The sequence below is a fragment of the Protopterus annectens genome, chromosome 2.part2 (genome assembly GCF_019279795.1).
Source record: "Protopterus annectens isolate FY-2018-M chromosome 2.part2, PAN1.0, whole genome shotgun sequence".
Lineage (NCBI taxonomy): Eukaryota > Metazoa > Chordata > Ceratodontiformes > Protopteridae > Protopterus > Protopterus annectens.
In genome coordinates, this window is record NC_056730.1 from 848392851 (window position 1) to 848414099 (window position 21249).

A 21249-nucleotide genomic window follows, 5' to 3' on the forward strand; every position below is an offset into this window, starting at 1 on the left:
AGCAGAATGTGAGAGAAGAAGCAACATTACAGAAAGAGGGACTAGGAGCAATGTTTTTGAGAAAAGGTGAGACATTTGGATGAAATACTGGGAGGGTAGGAAAGTGAGAGAGGAAGTATGAAGGTGGAAGTGGAGGAAGGTGATTGGCCAAAAAGCAAATGGGAGTGGCTAAGAGAGTATAAATGTAATGAAAGAGGGGGTGGGGAGAATAGGGTAGGAAAGGGGAGCGTAGTGAGCCTGAGCATAGTGAGGTCAAATGGAGCGGCTTGAAACCCCGTTATAATACTGTGAGAAAAGTATCACCAAGCAGTTGTACAAACCCTTGCACTGCAAATGGCCAAAAGTATGAAGGTAAGAGTGAGTAGTCTGGGGTACAGTGTGTAATAATAGAGAAGTCTGTTCAGGACATAGATACTAATTTGAGAGATTATATCATGGGGAGGGTAGCATCTTCAAGTTTAGACACCAGACACTTGCTGTATGTGAGGAAAGAGCAGTGCTAAGTGAAGGGGTAATACTGAGGTGGTAAGAATTGCCGAGCTGGAAAACTAGCAAGAAAATTGGGAGAAAGGGGAGAGGGCAGTTGAGTTTAGTGTGCATGCCTTGACCAGAGGACAAGTACAAGGAGACAACAATATAATTAGCTTAGCTTGATAACTCATATACTGAGGACATAATTTGTGCTAATATAATGCCTAGTGAACCCCTGTAATGTAGACATACTTTGAGCACTCCAGAGTGAAGAGCTGAATAGCTCTCCTGTAGTAATCGGATTTTGGCCAAGAGACAAAGGACATTGCAAGGACATACATTGAACTAACTCTAAGGTGAGCATGTAAACATACTGTTATAGATGCCTCTGCTAACAACTCATACTGTTAGTGCTGTAACTGCTCTGTTAGAATCAGAATATTGATTAAACAGTAGCAAATGCATAATGCAGTTCAAAGAGTCAGTTAGGATCAAATAGTCTTTACACACACATAAGCATTAAAAGATACACAAACATTATACATAAGCTATAGATGACATGCTATGCATATTACAAAGCAGATGTTGTATGCCTCACTGGATAGTATAGTTAATAAAAACCTAAGGTCAATGCAACTATAGGTAAGGGGTGTATCAACAGTTACAAGGAAACAGCAGATAAATGCTGCTTGTTAGTCTCTAAGCAAGGCTAAAACTAGATTCAGTAAGGTATGCTCCACATATGTACAAAATAGAATACTTACAGTCAGTAAACATTCAAGAGATACAAAGTGATACAAACTTACCGGCGCACATACTAAATCTCAAAAGACAGACCGAGGAGTTGCTGTTGCAGAGGTCGAAAGTAGTATATAATAAAAAGATGGCGTCTGTGTCTACCAGGATGCAATGAAGTTTCAGGTAAGACTAATTGGGGAAGGAGGGAGGTGGGATCAGTAGTGGTTACAACAACAGGAAGTGGAGAATGAAAGACAGAGAAGGAAAAGAAAAACTCAAATGGACACCTGTAAAATGTTGTGAAAAAAGTATCACTAAGTAGTTGTACAAGCCCTTGCACTGCAAATAGCCAAAAGTATGAAGGTAAGAGTGATTACAAGAAACAGCAGGCAAATGCTGCTTGATAGTCCCTAAACAAGGCTAAAACTAGATACAATAAGGTATGCTCCACATGCATACAAAAGGGAATAGGTACAGTCAGTAAACATTCAAGACATACAATGTGATACAAACTTACAGGTGTGCACACTAAATCTCAGGGGACAGAACAAGGAGTTGCTGTTGCAGAGGCTGAAAATAGTATGGAATAAAATGATGACATCCATGTCTACCAGGATGCTATGAAGTTTCAGGTAAGACTAAGTGGGGGAGGGGGAGATGGGATCAGTAGTGGTTAAAACAGGAAGTGGAGAAGGAAGAACAGAGAAAAAGAAAAGCAAAACTAAGATGGGCAGAGAGAAACCCAGTTATAACGCTGTGAAAAAGTATCACCAAGATGTTGTACAAACCCTTGCACTGCAAATGGCCAAAAGTATGAAGGTAAGACTGAGTAGTCTGGGGTACAGTGTGTAATAACAGAGAAGTCTACTCAGAACAAAGAGACTAATTTGAGAGATTATATCATGGGGAGGGTAGCATATTCACAGTTAGACACCAGACATTTGCTGTATGTGAGGAAAGAGCAGTGTTAAGTGAAGGGGATAATATTGAGGTGGTAAGATCACCGATCTGGAATACTAGCAAGAAAATTGGGAGAGGGCAGTTGAGTTTATTGTGCTTGCCTCAACCAGAGTACAGATACAAGGAGACAACAATATAATTAGCTTAGCTAGATAACTTATATACTGAGGACATAAACTGTGCTAATATAATGCCTAGTGAACCCCTATAATGTAGATGTACTTTGAGCACTCCAGATTGAACAGTGGAATAGCTTTCCTGTAGTCATCAGATGTTGGCCAATGGGCAGCATAGCAGACCATCATTTTCAGAAAAGGCAGGGTTGGAATGACCTGGTCTCTCACTAAGGTAGAGACGTGCACACTAAATCTCGGGATAGAACAAGAAGTTGCTGTTGCAGAGTTTGAAAGTAGTATGTTCGGCATGTACTGCACTAAGCACCTGCAGCAATTAGAGGGACCTCAGAGGTTTCTAACAAAGAAGATCAAGGGCTCCAACATATGCTTTACACAGACTGACTAAAGTCGCTGTCACTGTACCACATATCACAAAGACTTCCTAGAGGAGACTTATGCCTGGCTTACAGAGCATATCCATAAATCAAATGCATCTAGGGCTACCTATTCCAGGGACTTAAATATGGCCTGCAACTTAAATAGGACATGCTGGAGGGACAGACATATCTCCCAGCAACTGCCACATCTTTTGAACAGGCTGCCAATTCATGTGAAACAGAGCACCTCTATAACACACTTCAAAAAGAACCTGGATGAGTGATGGGGCACCATAAATTCTTACCAAGGATAGTGTCGACAACATGGGCAGTCTTTACTAAATGCAGTATTGGGTATTGACTAGCACTTCTGTGTATTACATTGGGTTGAAATGGCTAGGCTTACAATGACCTCTGCATCAATAACCTAGTAATCTCCTATGATCCTATGAAATGCTCAGGTTTGTAGATGTGTCACATCCTGCCATGTGTGACTACCTCCACCATATTGCTGATTCAATGGATCGGATAAATGACAACTTGGAACGAAGGGTGTCTGTGATGGAATGACGGGTGTCTGTCCTGGAATGAGTAGTGTCTGTGACGGAATGTCTGCTGGGAGGGGAACAGCATCTTCGTGGGTGTAGGTCAGCCACATCTTCTGCTGTTAGCTAATATGGCCATGCCCATTCATGCTGCCATAATGGCAGTGCTTCCACTGTTTCATCAGTGGGTGAGCTGTTCACACCCAGATGTGGGAGACCATGGGGTCATGGTCCCGGCCATCCCCGTAAAGAGAGGTCATCCACCAGACATCATTCATGTTCAGGTATTAGCAGTGCATCTGACCATGGGAGTGGACTTGCCATTGCAACTGCTGTCAGAGACAGTTCTCATGTTTGGGGACAACAACAATGAACTGCCACCTCTACCATGCACAGCTCACACCTGTCCAACATGCCAGGACATACAGCTGGTATAGAATTTGGCTGTGTTCATGCAGACACTCACACAGCAGTTTCACCTGGAGGGCCCATATAGACACACACACACAACAGTTACAAGGTTCATCTGTGCAGCTTAAAACTCATTTTGACTTACTGGCCATTTGTTGGTTTATCCAAATATCTGCCTGTTTCTCTTTCTTACTCCCACACATTCATCAACTTTTTGTGTCAGCCTAGGCTTCCTGCCACCCCACACAACATGCTGTGCAAGTGATGATAACTGTGCCATAGCCCTGTTTTATATCTTTTGGATTCAGGGATACATAAGCTTTGTGTCTAATCTTCAGGGTGTATAGCTAACTTAGTGCTTATTATATCTGCTTTTGTGATGTTGAACTGGTAATTATACCTTTGACTTATATTGGCCTTAGAAAGTTAGACAGTTGATAGCATCAGAACTTCCCAACTTTATTGTGAATGATCTTGTGAGGGTTGTGAGATCTGAAACTGCAATGTATATCCTCAGTTTCTAACTTCTCTCTTTAATGATTTTTCAGTACAAACGTATGGTGTTAAACTGAGACCATGCAGTGATCATTAGTACTTTTGAGAGGTATGACTGTGTGAATCTTTGATGCCTGAGGCCTACTACTTAGAAATGGACACATATAAGTAAAATAAATCTCTGCTGTCACATGTTAAGGTCATTTCTGTACAGATCTCCCACCTTTTACTTGCTTACAGTACCAAGTAATGAAATACAAGGATATGCCACTTATTCATGTCATTACACAATACACTCCAAGTTAAAGACTTACCTTGTACATACAGCAGTTGCTGCCACAGTTTTAGATCAGGGCTGACTGTCTGATCCAAGCAGTACACAGCCAATACATGGAGAGGTAAAGGTTATGAGAGTTGCTTAGAATGAGTGTTAGTATATGTATGCACATAGGAGAAAGGTTTTAGGCCCTTAGGTGGTGAGTGAGTTTGCTATGCATTGTTCCTTAACCAATGTGAGAGCATATTGAGCATGCTATTTATGCCTACACCCACAGCGGGTGATGGTTTCCCCTCTGACTTCTCATCTGCTGTGGCTGTTTTGACCTTGGCATTGGTGGTGGGATGTGTGCTCCTTCCCCTTGCTGATCCTGCTGAAGCTGTTTGCCCAGGATGATGTTGCATAGCACATACTGTGAATATTTTAGTACAAGTCCATGGATTGTACTGCAGGGTTCCCCCAGATTTATATAGGCACTGGAACCATGACTTCAGCAAACCAAACACTTACTCTATGATATTTCTGTTTTGAGTGTGTGCCTCATTATGGTGTTCTTCAGTGGAGGTGTGTGCATTTCTGGTGGGTGTCATCAGCCACAGTTACTGTGCATAACCTGCATCCCCCAGTAAATGACCCTGTGGGTTATCCCCCCTAGCAAATATCTGATATGGTTGGGAGGTGTGCCAGATATGTGAGTCATGGTAACAGCCAGGGTTGCCAGCACACACATTCAAGATGATTCACTTGGTGTTACACACAAATTGGCAGTTAATAGAGGGGAAGCCCTTTCTGTTTATGTAGACCCTACACAGTTTGATGGGTGGTGCCTTAATTTCTATATGTGTGTAATCTATGGCATCCAGTACTTCAGGGTAGTGTGATACATGGTAGAACTCCTGCATATTTTTTGTCCTGTCCTTGGAAGTATGGGGAAAATATATGTGGTCACTGGCATGTTGGAGCATAGCATTCTGGAACTTATGTAGGACACTGGATGCTGATGCCTGTGACATCCCCAGCATGTCCCCTGTTGGTCTCTGAAAGGTACTTGTAGCTAGAATTCTAAGTGTTGCACATACCTTTGTCTCCACTGGGATGGGTTCCCCTCAGTTTGACCTGGCTCTGAGTTGAGGATGACATAGGTTGCAGAGTTCCTGTAGTGTGTCTCTATCCACCCTGTACAGCTCTACAATTTTCATGTCATATAGATTATGATAAGTTAAACGAGGTCTAAAAACTCTTTTCCTTCTTGGCCTAGGTCTATTAGCAGCAGCATCAATATAGACTTCAGCCTGTTGCTCACACAAATGAATTAAAGCAATAGCAGCCCCTAACATTGTTTCTGTGTAGACTCTTTTCTGTGGCTGCATTCCAATGTTTTGGAATTCTCAGAGAAAATCAGCACTGAGTCTACACAGTTGTTTTACAGCTTGTTGAATAGCTCCTCTATGTTGGATTGGTTGATTAGCATACAATTCGGCTGCTTATGCTGTAATTAGACTGCCATGGTGTTTTTCTTGTTTGCATGGCTATGCACATTGCTTACTTAATCCAAAATGGAGTATTACCATGTGCACATTGTGGAGTGAAGCTCACATGGTGTAAGTAGACCGTGTAAGCTTTATTGAATTTGGCTGATTATTTTCAACTGCTGCCACTTATTATTATAAAAAGGCTATTTTAAAGGTGTATTCCTGTTATGTAAGTATGTTTTTATAGCTCTATACAAAATATACCAGTTTAAACAGTTTTAGACTTCTTGTACTCTTTTATCCATAAAAGTTCTGAGAGGTGCTCAGAAAAAAATACTCATGTGAGTGCAAATTACTTGGAATTGCAGGTTTCCAAGGACTCCACTTCAAACTTTTGCTCAATGGATAGGTAGCAGTCTGTTTGGCTTCATTACTTGATATCAGTGAAAGAGAAGGCAAACATAAGTAAAATGAACAAATGAATTAATGACAATTGCAGTCTTTGGATTCCAGTGTCTATAGCGCACTATTTTATAAAAAAACATTAACATTAAAATTGTTGCTTCCATTGTCATAAGATCCCTACATAATAAGCAAACACTGCAGAAGTTTTATCATCCACTCTTTGTTACCTGGTGAGAATCAGTTGTGAATAAGAAGGTAAAAGTTTTTAGCCTTTTCTTTATCTTATGAAATATATACATTTTCAGATATGCAGCATACAAGAAGAAATTAGTTCTTGTTAATCTCTTGAAATTACAGTATAAAAATAATTGTTTGTACTTTAAAAACTGTTATCTAGTCTACTTTTATTACAGGTCCTGGTAACAAAGAAGAACGTAAATGGACAAGAAAAGGAAATCCGTATTATGAAAGAAGGGGATCATTTTGGTGAACTGGCTTTAATAAGGTGAATTTGTTCCTAAAAATAAAGATCACTCTCATTTTAATGTGTAACATGGATAAGTCGAATTTGTTGTTTTTAGGCAGGATTCATAGACATGGTGCACACAAGGCACGTCTACTGAGTCCAGAAAAGGCACAAAAAGGGCTTTCATCACTGAGAAAAAATGACACATTAGAGCAATAAAAAGGCTTGTAACAATACGCCACTCAGTAGAGCTATATACACTGACTATGCAAATGGACCTCCATATCCAGACATCTGCACAGGAGCTGGTTAATGATACAAAATAACATGGATTGTAATTGTGGGAACTCAAACTAGCTATCAGTATAGTTGTTTTAGGGGTATAACTCTTAATCACATCCTAATGATAAGACATGGACATCCTGAAAGTAGCATTGTAATAAGCATTAAACCCAGAAAACCTCATCTGCTGGTATTCTGACCTTGCAGAACACATCTTCAATCTGATCTAAGGCAATCATAGTAGTTATTATCACCCACTTTATTTTTAATATATTTATTTGTTAACTAGATAAAACTAGATAAACTCAGTAGCCCCAAATGCTCTTTCTCAATGGGATATTCATGAGTGCTGTCTGACTAAATGACCTGCTTAGTGTCATACATCAGGCAAATGGAGACTGAGGTACTCAAAGCCAGAAGTGCAGGATAAAGCTCTCTCCATACTACATTTGTAGAAACCGACTGACTACCTATGCAGCCAAACTATGCTTCACTATATGGAAGGGGCAATATTTACTGATGCTATAGTACCACTGGTTGAGCAGTGTAACAATTTAAATCAATAAGGTTTTGTGTGGTCTGCATTGCTGTATCAGTCATCTCTGCATTTAATTTTGATTTGAAGCTGTTTATTTAAGGTTTGATCACTTCTATTTTGTATCGTATTCTAGTATTACATTTGTTTTGTTTTAAGTTTTCTGTTCTGTTGGAGTTTTAAGAGTTCTTGGCTAGGGTCAGTTAAAAAAAAGGTTACCAAAGAATTGCTTTCCAAACTGTGAATAGCATCAGTTAAGTAGTGGGAGGAGCTGAGAGACAGCATTGCTCTATTTAGAACTGCCGGTAGTTATCTGAAGTCTTTGTATGGTCTGCATAGCTCTGAGTATCACTCATCTCTGCATTTAATTTTGATTTGAATCTCTTTATTTAAGGTTTGATCACTTCTATTTTGTATCTTATTCTAGTATTACATTTGTTTTGTTTTAAGTGTTCTCTTCTGTTGGAGTTTTAAGAGTTCTTGGCTAGGGTCAGTTAAAAAAAAGTTACCAAAGAATTGCTTTCCAAACTGTGAATAGCATCAGTTAAGTAGTGGACGTGTTCTCTTCTGTTGGAGTTTTAAGAGTTCTTGGCTAGGGTCAGTTAAAAAAAAGTTACCAAAGAATTGCTTTCCAAACTGTGAATAGCATCAGTTAAGTAGTGGAATGAGCTGAGAGACAGCACTACTCTTTTATTTAGAAATAACTGTAGTTAGCTGAAGTGTTTGTGTGGTCTGCATTGCTCAGAGTATCACTCATCTCTGCATTTCATTTTGATTTGAAACTCTTTATTTTATGTTTGATCATGTCTGTTTTGTATCTTATTCTAGTATTATATTTGTTTTGCTTTGCATTTTCTGTTCGGTTGGAGTTTTAAGAGTTCCACATCTCGCCTGACTAGTCCTTGTTGTGTTCTTAAATTTGGTGGATTTTGAGTTGCCTTCCCCTGCTATAAATATCATTTTGGACACACTTCCCAGACCTATCTCATCAGCTTATTCTACTGAGTAGAGAGAGATCATTAGGGAAGGCCCACCCCCCTTAGTTTCTCAACCTTAAATTATCGTGTTTCATCCCGTCCCACTTAACCTAAAAAAATCCACTTTATTCATCTGCTTTTACTGTATTTATGTTTCTTTCTACTTTATTACTTTATTTTGGTTTTGCTGCCTGTTTTTAAAAGTACTCAATTGCATTTATTCTGCTGCATTTATTACTGCTTGTTAGTAACCTGATTAAATTGTAACATTTATTCTAAGCCTTTTGGTGTAAGCACTTGGACTTCAGGCCATTTGTTTTACATTAAGAAGGTTTGTGGTCTGCACTCTTGTGGCAGGAGAGGTAGCTTACATCCTTCTAAGTTGGGAGTTGCTGCTTGAAGGCTTAGTGTATGATATTCCAAAAGTATCTTAGTTCCGGTTTAAGCACTTGGGCTTCAGGCCAGTTATTTTACATTAAGAAGGTTTGTGGTCTGCACTCTTGTGAGATGAGAGGGTAGATTCTGCCCTTCTGAGCTGGGAATTGCTGGTTAAAGGCTTATTGTGCCTGCTTATTTGAACTGTTTCTTTCTTCTGAATCTAGCTATGTTTATATAACTTGAGCACTAGCCCAGGCCATCTTTTTTGGAGAAGGTTCACCTGTACCCTAGTGTGGCAGGTGTGCAGTTACAACTTGTCTGAGTGAAGACTTCTGGAACAGGGCTCAGTTTTGAGCTTTTTTATTAATTAATTGGTTCATTTGTTTAAATCAGTTTGCTCTGGTCTGCTACTGTTATATTTAAGTGCGTATCTGTTCACCTGTGTTACATTGACCAAATCAGAGTTTAAATATCTTTAGCATAGTCTGGTTACAGGTTTTGCTGTATTCAGATCTATTTTTGTGATTCCTGTGTTTCCTTCTACTCCATATTGTGCTGCCCAGGCCTGCCCGTGAACTGGTTGGAACAGGTCTGGCATAGGGTGTTGAGCTAAGAGCTCAGGGACAAGGGTTGATTGATCAGTTCCAGTGTTTCTATTTTACTTTCATTTTTTGTGCTATTTCAACCCAGCAGTTGCATGTGTTTTTGTTTGTTTGCCCATTGTGTGCCACCAATGTGCTGTTTTAACCCTTTGTGAGGTATCTCAGTTACATTTTTCCCTTAACAGCTTTCCTGTGTGAGGGAGGCCCTCACCTGTAGATATTGTACTGATTTTATCCAGCCCTACTCACACCTATATGTACTCTCCTCAGGTAGTACCCACTCTACTATCCCTGAACTCTCTTCCACAGATTCTGATAACCAATGGCAGACACTTTCCTATGTTTTTTTCCTGCTAGTCTGGTTGATATGGGCATCCTGAGACAGCATAGCAACTGCCTTATGTACACAGACAACACTCTACTACTACCACCTAGGAACATAATATGTGAGAGATGCAATCACATTAAGAACCTAGACTCCTTGCTGTCTCAGTCACAAGCCAGTACATCTGGCACTGAGAAGGTTGTCTGTACAAACACTATGAACACCACATCTCTAACACCACCCACATCTGTACAACACATTCCTTCATATGCAGGGGTTCTCAACAAAAACATACCTAAACAAAAGAGGCCTCCGAAGCAAAAACACACATGCACATCACAACCCACAGCACCAAGCATCATACATAGTGTACACGTCTGTGTCTCACAGCCGCTAAGGCCCAACCACAAACCCAACATACTAGCCATAGGAGACTCTTTCGTGAGACACACAGATGTGCCCCTCACCAGGCTAGACAAGGAGAAAGTCACAATAAGTTGCTTGTCAGCTGCTAGAATCCACCGTATAATGCACACACTCAAGTCTCTTAACAACATGTACTGTTATGACTCTGTCATACTCCATATTGGTGTGAATGACTTGAGAAGTACCTCTCTGGACTTTATGAAGAGAAACATGATTGAGCTTGCTAAATATGTGTCCCAGGCAGGTATGTCCCTAGCCTTAAGCAGCATCCTACCATCACCCAGAACGATACCTCAATACAAACAGAGAAAGATTGACTAACAATTGGCTTAGTTTCTGATGTCATTCCAAGGGGATCCAGTACCTGACAGCCTGGGAGGACATGATTGACAGACCACAATGCTTTGCCAGAGATGGCCTTCATCTGTCTCCCCTGGGCTTTAGGATTCTTGCAAAGGCTCTTGCCTCCCCCATAATGCCTTTTTTAGTCAAGGTCATGAGCTCAAAATTACCAACATGAAAAATTCTTATAAATGAAATTTAAAGGTCATGCTGCTAAACATTAGGAGTCTTAGCATGAAACTGCACTCATTGCAAGCATTCCTTGCCCTGGAGGATGCTGACATTTGTGCAGTCATTGAAACCTGGTTCAAAGCTGTGGAGAGCACCCCAGTCTTACCAGGTTACTCATCCTACCATACATTCAGATGCCAAATGGAGGGTTACAAAGCCAAAGTAGGTGGAGTTTCAATATTTATCAAAGACATACACACCTCCAGGCTGGTCAATTGGTGTGATGCACATGAGATACTCCAAGTGCAGTTAACTGTTGATAAAATACATATTCAAATCATAGCTAGCTACAGACCCCCAACCATGACTCAGGACACCCACTCCACCTGTCTGAATTACTTGAATCCATCAGAATTCAACCCTCTACCCTGATCCTGGGTGACTTTAACTACCCAACCATAGAGTGGAAGACTTGTTCTAGTCCAAACATGAATGCCCAGAGGTTCATCAACGTTGTTAATGCCAGTGTATTGGATCAGCTGATTGACACCCCTACGAGAGGTGAAAATATCCTGGACCTGGTCCTAACCAACATGAGTAGCCACTGTAGGACTGCTGCAGTGTCATCCTCCGTAGTAAGATCCGACCATAAAGTGATCAGGGTCTCAAACACCTATCCTATACAGATATGCTAAAAGCCCTGTCCCTCTACTCGGTCTCATACAGACTGCTCAGAGGTGACCTGTGTCTGGCATACAAGGCCATATTAGACCTAGCCTTAATGGAGGTGCTGCATATCCGCAAGACAAAGTCCACTCGCACAACCTGCATGCAAGGCCTTAACCTGGTCTGTGACATTAATAGAATTTGGTGGGATAGTTTTGTATCCCTAAGACTCCCCCCATCTGTGGAATAGACTCCCTCTCCATGTCAAGCAAAGTACCTCTCTAGCCATCTTTAAGAGGAACCTGGACAACTGGATGAGAAACAGAAAATATACCTTTGGGATCCCACCTGTGTCCCTGCTGGATAGGGGAAAATGGTGCTGACTTTGAGGTAACATGGGCAGAATTCTTAGCTAGGCTTATAAGGGCTTCTGGGTCAATAGCCTAATATCATCCTATGAACCTATGAATCTAAGCCATTTAAGATTCTTGATGGGCCAATAGGAAACCTGTATTAGCCCACACTTTGATGCTTGTAAAAATCACATTACAGTAATGAGCATAGCTCTCAAACAAAAATGAGGAACACCAGCCTTTATAATGTGGAACAAATGGGCAAAATGTGGAAAACATACTAATGTCTTACTGACACCTTTAACTAGGAGGGTTATAGGATGGTTAAAATATGCTGGTTTTACTCATAAAAAGATATTTTAATGAATTATTATGATTCATTTCTATTTTCCATGGCTATTCGTGTCCTAACACACAGTGTGTGACAGACCCTGTCAATGTGGAACTTCGAGGAATATGAACTTTTTAAGACCCCAAATGAGGTATGTTCCTCGTAATGTGGTATACTTGAGAGGTATGGTAATGAGATGCAACTAAATGTCACTAAGAAGAACTCGGTAAAGAGGAAACCATCATATGTAAGCTTCAAAATTTATGCACACACCTCTAAAATGTCCAGAATTTCATAGAATGTCCAGATATTTGCCTCATATTTTTGGTCTGTTCCTCATACATTTTGTGGTTTTCTGGCAAATCTCTAAACAATGGCATACATTTCATTTTCTGACTTCATTGCCTTCAGAAAATACATGCTAATGCAAATCCTGTTATTCTAAAAATCTTCTAAAAGTAGTGTTGAAAAAGCTGTCCCTGATTTTGAGCCTTTGCACCCCCCCCCCCCCATATTATTTTTGTCTTTGTCCAGATTTCTTGGGCTAAGAAGTTGAGAGCTATGATTGTACTCTCCCCTAGATTAATACAGACAAATATGGAGGGGAAACAGAGTGTGTGTCTGTGTGTGTGTGTGTGTGTGTGTGTGTGTGTGTGTGTGTGTGTGTGTGTGTGTGTGTGTGTGTGCGCGCATGTGTGCATGTGTGTGTGAGTGTGTGTGTCTAGTGGCTGCTCATGTAGCACAGATTCTCTTATTCAGCACCAAACAAAGCTTCATGGCTTCCCTTGTAAACTTTTCAGTCTTAGTCACTGAATATGGGCCTGTGCTTGGGAATCTGTCATAGTGATACCCTACATAAAGGTGGCCCTAGCATTTACACAGTGAACTGTACAATGATTACTCTCACCAGCCTTGTTTGTAAAGTACTGGAATCTTTTAACTAAAAATATAGGCAAGCAGCCTACTATCCCTTGACCCATACCAATTCATCTTTATGAATGATAGATCTTATCTCTTAAAACTGGTGGACTTTTTTGCCAGGGCACTTCTATGGACTAGGCCTGTAAAGGCTCCAGTGCCATTAGCCTACTACACAACTATGAACCTATGAGATGGCAACAGAATCATTTGATAATAAACAGATGGTGCACATTGCATACCTGGAACTGGCTAAGACCTTAGATACTATTCCACATTCCGGTAGTATTGAAAATCTCACCTGCTTTAAGTATTATCTCCTGTGTAATCCATTGGATAGCTAACTGGCCCATAAACAGAACCTTGCCAGCAGGATTTGTGGCAGACTCTACTCTAAAAGGCTGATCACCACTGGTCTTCCATACTGAGTCCACTCTTTTTTGGAATTTATTTATTTTGTTGATGTCCAAGCAGATACAAAGGACCTCTGGCATGCAAAGTTTGCAGCTGAATCCAAACTAGACATGGTCAATAACTGTCCAGCAGATACCCATATCATACAAGAAGGAATAGCTTGCATTAATTCCCAGTGTCAAAAAGATGGACTCAAGTTAAATGCAAAAAATGCAGTATTGTACTCTTTTGGGAAGAATGATCTCCTCTACAGATAATCTGTAGATGATCCTCATTCCCGAAGTGGCATCACCATCATTAGCAACCTTTGTATAATTGCGGGCAATGAAGTCTCCTTTAACCACCTTTTAGAAACTGCCAGTAGGAAATCCTTTTACTCAGCCCATTTAATCACTAGGGCTATAGCCTCCAGATCCAAAGTGGCAATCATCCCTCTTCTAATCTGATGCATACTAAAATATAATATCTCCTCCTTCAAGTAACTGTCCCAATATATTACGCATCTTGAAAAACTCAAATATTCTTGTCCAATAAATCTTGGCTATGAGCTCCTTAAGTTATACAGAATGTCTAAAATCGCAGTCACTGTACAGTATCTTAAACAGTGTCATGCAGTGACAACTCTGTTTGGCCTATCCAAGGCTGGCCTTTGCTCAACTGGTGTCCTAGGAAAAGGGCTCCACAGTGCCCCCCCACACCACCCAGTGCCCTCATCCTGGTCTACCTACACCATCTAGATTACTTTTTTCTCCATTTTTCTCACAGTTTGTCTTACTCAAGTTTTTCTTGTGTTTATTCAACAGTTTTTAAAGAAGCCATCTTTTTACTACAAAAAATAAACAAATAAATACTGGAATAGTGCCCCTGCTAGACCAGCGCTCTAGGTGGCCACCCAGTTGGCCTGTACCTAAAGCCAGCTATGGGCCTATCAGACAAAGGAACCAGTCCTATTAGACTACTTACATAGTCAAAATCAGGCAACACCAAAAATACCTGCTCTAAGCACCTACATTTAAGTGGAAATATTAACACAACATATTGGCAGGTTAGAAATAAGCTGCCACTCCATGTCAGTCAAAGCAGATCCCTAACTGTGTTTAAAGCCAGTCTCACTATGTGGATGAAAATCTGCTGGCCTGTTCACAAAGCCTGTATAGATGGGGGAAGCACGTGGTAGGAATTCAATGTCTAGTCTCTTAACAGTCTACTGGAATGATTGGCTATTAACCTATGAACCTTTTGTGTACTTTGTTGGTGTCTTCATACATTGTGCTCATGGTGTGATCATGGCACAGAACCTGCTATTCTACACATTACTGTATGAAAGCTTGTGATGTCTGTACCCTCAGTATGCTCTGCTGCTGCAACCCAGACCACCCATAATGTTATACACCCTGTTTTATGTGGTGCCAGTTATTAAGGAACCCATTGTGATAGCGTTTAGACTACTTCTGGCATGTATTTTGCATTAGGCTTGCCCAGTGAGCCATCCATATCACTCTGCACCCCATTGTGCTAATAGCAGTCGCCACATGATTCAGCTGTTAAATTGCACATCGACTGGTAGAGTGAAGTAGTTCTCTTCCTTTCTGCATACAGTGCACATGTAGACTATGTTCATGACTTTCCTTTACAGGTCTTACATTACTCTAAGATGCAGCATGCTATTCTCAGTCTGCCTAGTAAGCTGATGTATTTTTAAACTGTTTTAGAGTTAGAGAAAGTTCCTCTGCAAGGATCTGTTATGCTTGAACTGCAGTGCTAGCGGTTCAGTAAGATAGACTAAAGTAGGTTTAAATTGCAGTGTTAATGTTTGTTTGCATGATCTGAGCACACTTAGTAACTTTTTACCACTTAGGCAAGGTATGAACATTAGGTGTCTACTATGCCTTGCATAAGAAATTAAAGGTCTACTATTAGAAGCTGAGTTCTGACCTACCAAACATGCACTTATTAACCAGAAAGTATTAAAATTAAATGTGACTGAACCAACCCATTGCAAACATAATTAACATTTTTCTTTCCTGGGAAACAAACTTCTGTATCTCTTGTGTGAAAAACTTTGCCACACATACTATTCTTACTTTAAATATATTAATTTCATGATCACACAGCTGAGGGGAAGAGTGATATACCCTACTAGTGAATGCAGAATATCTCAGGGCTCCATCCTACCCCTGTTAGTCTTCATAGTATATTTGCAGACAGTAGATCATCATGAGGAAAGGAATTTTTTACCACTCTTACAATTGGCTCCAGATGATTGTCACTGTTGAAATGACACCCCGACCCCATGTCCAAAATGGGAAAAGGGGTTGAGAATGGATAGATGGATACCACTCTTAGTATTATTTTATTATCTTTGATGACAACTTAGCTAATATTTTGCAGTAGCTGCAGCAGAACTATCTTAAATTCAACCAAGCAAAAACTGTGGTGTTCTTTATACATGCTACTGCCCATTCATCACATCTTCCTCTGCTATTCTCTTTTAGGTCAGCTCTTTGATGATAGGCTGATGCTTAAGGGCCTGGTTTCAGCTGTCATTTGGGCATTCTATTTACACTTCAGGAATATATCCTAAATCAAACACAACCATCTTTGGACATAGTGATGGTTTTTCAAGCTTTATTAATATCTCCTTTGGTCCACTGCAGTGCTTCAGGCTAATGGACAGTGGCCTGGCTTATCTACAGTGGGTGTAGGATTCTGCTTCAAAATTATCGTCCATCTCTCCTAGAACTAACCACATCATGCTAGTCTAGTGTTATATGCACTAATTACCAGTAGCATCAAAGTACATATTTAAAACTTTGAATCTCACTCCCATGCCCTTTACAACCTTGGTCTTGTTTTCCAAAAGAGTTGTTGAAATCCAATGCCAAGATGAAGCAAACAATAGGTTACTGGTACTTCTACAGGCTCACCTAGATATCTTGTGTACATTATCATCTGCTTACCTTCTGACAGTCTTTTGGGTCCAGCTGCTATCCTTGATTCAGACATTTGGGACTGAGCAAGTCTGAATCAGGGATTGCAGACCCCAGGATAGCTGCATATTTTATTTGTGTCTAATATTTGATAGTCATAAGTAGATCCTGCAGTATAAGTTTGAATAGATGTGCTGCTTTTGGTAGGCAGGATTTTATGCTGCTTTAATATGGAAAATGCATTGTAATAATGTAAGCATTTAAACAAATAAATAAAACAAAGCAAAATGTAAAGGCTTTATTCATAGAAATTGTAATCACTCAGCAAACTAAAGTAATATGAAATACCACCTGGGAATGGTAAATTCAAAAGACTGGAATCAGGGAAATGAGTTAACCAATTTGTTGTTGTTTACATATAGGATTGGTGAAAATTAAGTTCCATGGGATGAAACACAAGGTGATAGATCTTGTGTATGTGTGTACACAAACGCATCCCAAGAAGGATGTTTTTACAGAAAAATGTGTTCATAGTGCATAAAAAATTAAGCCTGTTAATGTGATGCACTTATGTACAACTGCTTGAATACCTATTAGTATCAAATTTAAAGAAACAGATATCAAGATCAGTGTTTTGACAGAATTAGAACTTGTCTTCTCAGCATTAGGCAAAAAGGAAGAGTCACTCCTTCATGGGATAATCAATCAGTGTGTATGTCCTTAAAATAATGATGTTTTCAAAGCTGAATTCAATACCCCGCATAGAGTTGTAACAAATGATTTTGAAGACAGAGAGAGAGATTGCTTTCTTGTTTTTTTTAAATGTAATGCATTTTTCTCTGTATCACAGTATTCTAAAACTATTCACTATGGCTTCCTTCTGCACACTGCTTGTTTGTCATTATGTCATCATATATGACAACTCCCATAGCTCTTTCCTCATATGTCATCACTAATATTTCACCTCCACCTGTAAACTGCTTTCATGTACTTTTGCTTCTCAAACACACTGTATAGCACCTCTGCCTCGGATTGAATGTGTCATATTTTACCAAATTTTTCCAGTTTTGCTTAGTTTCTTTTCATCCTTTTCACATCTTCTTCTGTTTCATTCCAGTGCTATAACATTAAACCATTTGCGTTAAGGCATAGTTTTCCTTCTAGACCTACAGTGGCACTTAAAATATAGTTGAAAGAGCCCATTTCTAACACTAATCCCTGTGACATTTCAGACACAGCCATCATTTTGTTTGATTAAATGTTACTTAACATTCCCCTCCCTGCACTGCTCCATAGCCAGGGATCCTTATTGGAAGTGAAAGACTGATACAGTGAGTTCAAACACTTCAAATGTTTAACCACTGGTGCTTAAAAATGAGAATTCAGGCACTTATTGCCACCCTTTTGAAGTGTTCCTGCAGGAGATGGTCTATACCTCTCAACCTCTTGGAACAAGAAATTTGGACAAAGTCATGAATAAAAGTGGGACAAAGGACTAAAAATAGGAACAATTTTTAAATATTGCTCTTACAAACTTACAAAGTTGATAGAATAACAGGTTTTGCATTACCATGAATTTTCCAAAGGGTAGGAACGTTGAAACTCAAATGTCTGTCATTATTTTCTAACTTCAGTCTTTAAATGTTAGTCACTAATTTGCCAGGAAAACCACAATTTTATGAAAAATTGACTGGAAATATGAGGCAAAAATATGGACATTCTGCAAAAATCTGTACAGTTGAGAGGTATGGTCACCCCCCCTATACTCCCCTGAACTAGAAAATTGCAGCCCATACCCCAGATAAGATAGATAGATAGATAGATAGATAGATAGATAGATAGATAGATAGATAGATAGATAGATAGATAGATAGATAGACTACCTCTAAGATTACTGCATCTCAGTAAAAGTAGAATAGTCCAAGGTAATGCAATTTTTAATTGACTGTGTATTCTTTCCTTTTGCATTTAAAATTTTGCACTAATGGCCATAAACTTATACATATATATAAAACTTAGGATAGTAGATATGTACCTGGCTGAAAATTAATTACCATTTAGCCAGTGGTTAACATGTTTTATCACTAAAGGAACAAACCAAAGCCTGACATACCTAGTAGTCTAGTTTGTGGTCCAGTGTTAATTGCCTAGATAATTTCTTTGTGTTTCACATTCCCTGATTTTTAGCATATACTAAAAGCAGTCCATTAAGACAATAAATCTCAACTTAACATAATGAAAGAAAATACAATGCCTTCATTTTCTTTAAGGGACATCATCCTATACCTCCCTTGCTTAGCCCTATGCCTCATACATATCATAAATATATTAAAAAAATCATTGACTGACAGAGCTGCGAGAGAAAAAGTATGCATTTCTGAGGTTTGGTAGCCTGCATCAAAACCAGAATTTTACAGGGAATAAAGCTTTGTTTAGTTGCAGGGCACATTAGATCATCTTTAATGCTGTAATTTTTGCAGTAATAATAGAAGAAATAGTAATTAGAAGTCCTAACAGAAGTAAAAGAGCACATATTCTGTGGTTGCCTGATTTGAGTAGGCAATCACAGAATTCTTTAATTATGGAGAACGTACTGGTTACTGTGACAGATAAACATTGCTTTACTTATATTCTGTTCGTTTGTTAAGCGATAAACCTGGTTTTGCCACTGCTGCTCCAGCTTCTGTTTAAAACACTTATTAATTTGTTTATTTACTTTTGCTAACTGTGAATCTCTAGCTAGGAGGTTCCATTTTTAGTGGATTCTTAACAGGTACTAGATTATAATAAATAAATAAATGGTTGAAATAGCCATTATTAACAAAGAATGACAGCAAAAGCAGTTGATGAACATAGTTACACAGGCTTTATCAATCAGTCAACGAAAGCACAAACCTGTACAACAGAAATGAAAAAAAACTGTTATAAAAATAAAATGAAAACAACATGATTAAAATAAAAGCATCAGTATTATAACAGTGAGTAAAAGTGAGGATGTTGTTCAGGTGGAAAGGTCAGGACTGTGTGTACATTGTTGAGGCTTCAGGCAGGGATATAATGAAGTGATCCTACAGTTGTATGCACCTGACAGGGATTTTTCAGCATAAATTTGAAAGCCTTTTATGTTGGAATACTTCTCGAGTTGTAAGGAAGTTTTCTTCAGATGTTTCTCTTGTTGTGGTGAAGTTAGCCTCTACTAGTTTATTTTTTGCTTTCTAATTGTGTAAGGGTTGTATAACCAGTAACCTCAGATCTCATGGGCAAAATTTCCAACTGAAGGCATCGAATACACATTGTCTGGAATTCAATAAAGCCAAATCTCTGTGTCAGAATAGTGTAGCAGCTTCTGTATGGAATATGGCCACTGAGCAATCCAGTAAACAAGGCTGGGGGCATGCACAAACCTGCCAGCCCTATTCTGACATGGACAGAACTGAATAATGCTAATTACCTCATTTGCTGGTGAAAACTATGCAAATGAGGGGAATTAGTGATTCAGTAAGCAGGAAGGTATCCATGTCAGAGCAGTGTCTGTTGCAGAAATGTATTCGGTTACTAACTGTGTACATTTCTGCAAAAATCAAAATGGGGGCATGACAGCTCAAAGTAAAGCATACATTATGACTATTAGGCATGCCAGTGGCCAAATATATGGCCATTGGCATGGAAAACAGTTTCAAAATTATGAAAATCAAAGGTTTTTTTGGCCAATTTCAGCCGTTTAAGCATAGCGCAGCTGCACACAAACGAGATTGTGCAGAAAATTTAAAAAAAATGTAAAAAGGCAATTTTAAGTGAAATCTGAATTTTGCCATTATAGTGAGTAGCATGCAGAACCAAAACAATAACATGTAACAGTGCTAGCTAAGGAGATAGGCTCCAGTGTAGTGGTGTAACAAGGGGCTAAGGCAGTGGGGTATGCAAATGGGCTAAGTCTATTGAATAGCAAAATGGGAGACCATGTCTGCCTGCACCTAACTGTGTAGGAGCTATAATGTTGTAGTTTAAGCAGGAAAAGCAGCTGAGATAAAAAGGGTGTGTGTCATGCTTGGTGTAAGCATACTGGAGCTCTGCTGCCTCTATTTGCACTCAGCTAAGCACAGCTAAGCAAGGGGGTGTGTTTGAGCTAGTTCATAAAATGCTGAGCATGTTTGCATCCCTGGGAAGTTCCATTCTGCTCAGTACTGTTTATTATACCTGCAGGGGTTTGTGCAGCACACCGTATGGCTTAAACATAATGGAAATAAAAAAAATAAAAAAAAAACAACAGGAACCCAGCAAAAGTTTTTCATTTCAGCAGAGGGTTTGCGTGGCATGCTGCAGGGCATAGAAAGAGTAGAAATGAGGAAAAAAAAGCAGGAAATAGTACAATAAAGGCACACAAGTACAAATAATATAGCTGGCAGGTGGAATGCATCATAGTCACCCAATTACACAGGCAGCATCTGCAGCACAACAGTATAAACTATACAAACACATTTTACTCTGTTTTTTCCCACAAACTCTGCACCATTGGTGTACACACTCAAGGGAATTTTAACTGACAAAATGTTAGGGGCTGCTGATGCTTTGATACATCATTATGTGGAGAGACTGAGGGCTGTGAGGAGGATAATGCTGACAACCATCCAAGACTGAGAAGGAGGAGAAGAGTGTTCAGATCCAGGGTAACCTACCAGGTGTTACATGATCTGGAGAAGAATGCTATAGGGTGGACAGGGACTTACTTCAGCAACTCTGTGAGCTGTGCCGGCCTCAACTCAGATCCAGAGCCAACAGAAGGGAACCAATCCCAGTTGAAACCAAGGTATGAATAGCCTTAAGAATACTAGCTACAGGTAACTTCCAAAGACCTACTGGGGACAT

General features: G+C 39.6%; 1 protein-coding gene across 1 annotated transcript in view; it reads left to right on the plus strand.

Moving 5' to 3' along the window:
- LOC122795985 (cGMP-dependent protein kinase 1-like) overlaps nt 1-21249 on the plus strand; it is a 1306845-nt gene that overhangs the window by 420265 nt on the left and 865331 nt on the right. Inside the window, exon 8 of the mRNA XM_044064466.1 lies at nt 6681-6772. Coding sequence (XP_043920401.1) covers nt 6681-6772 — 92 coding nt within the window. The remainder of the gene's footprint in view (nt 1-6680; nt 6773-21249) is intronic.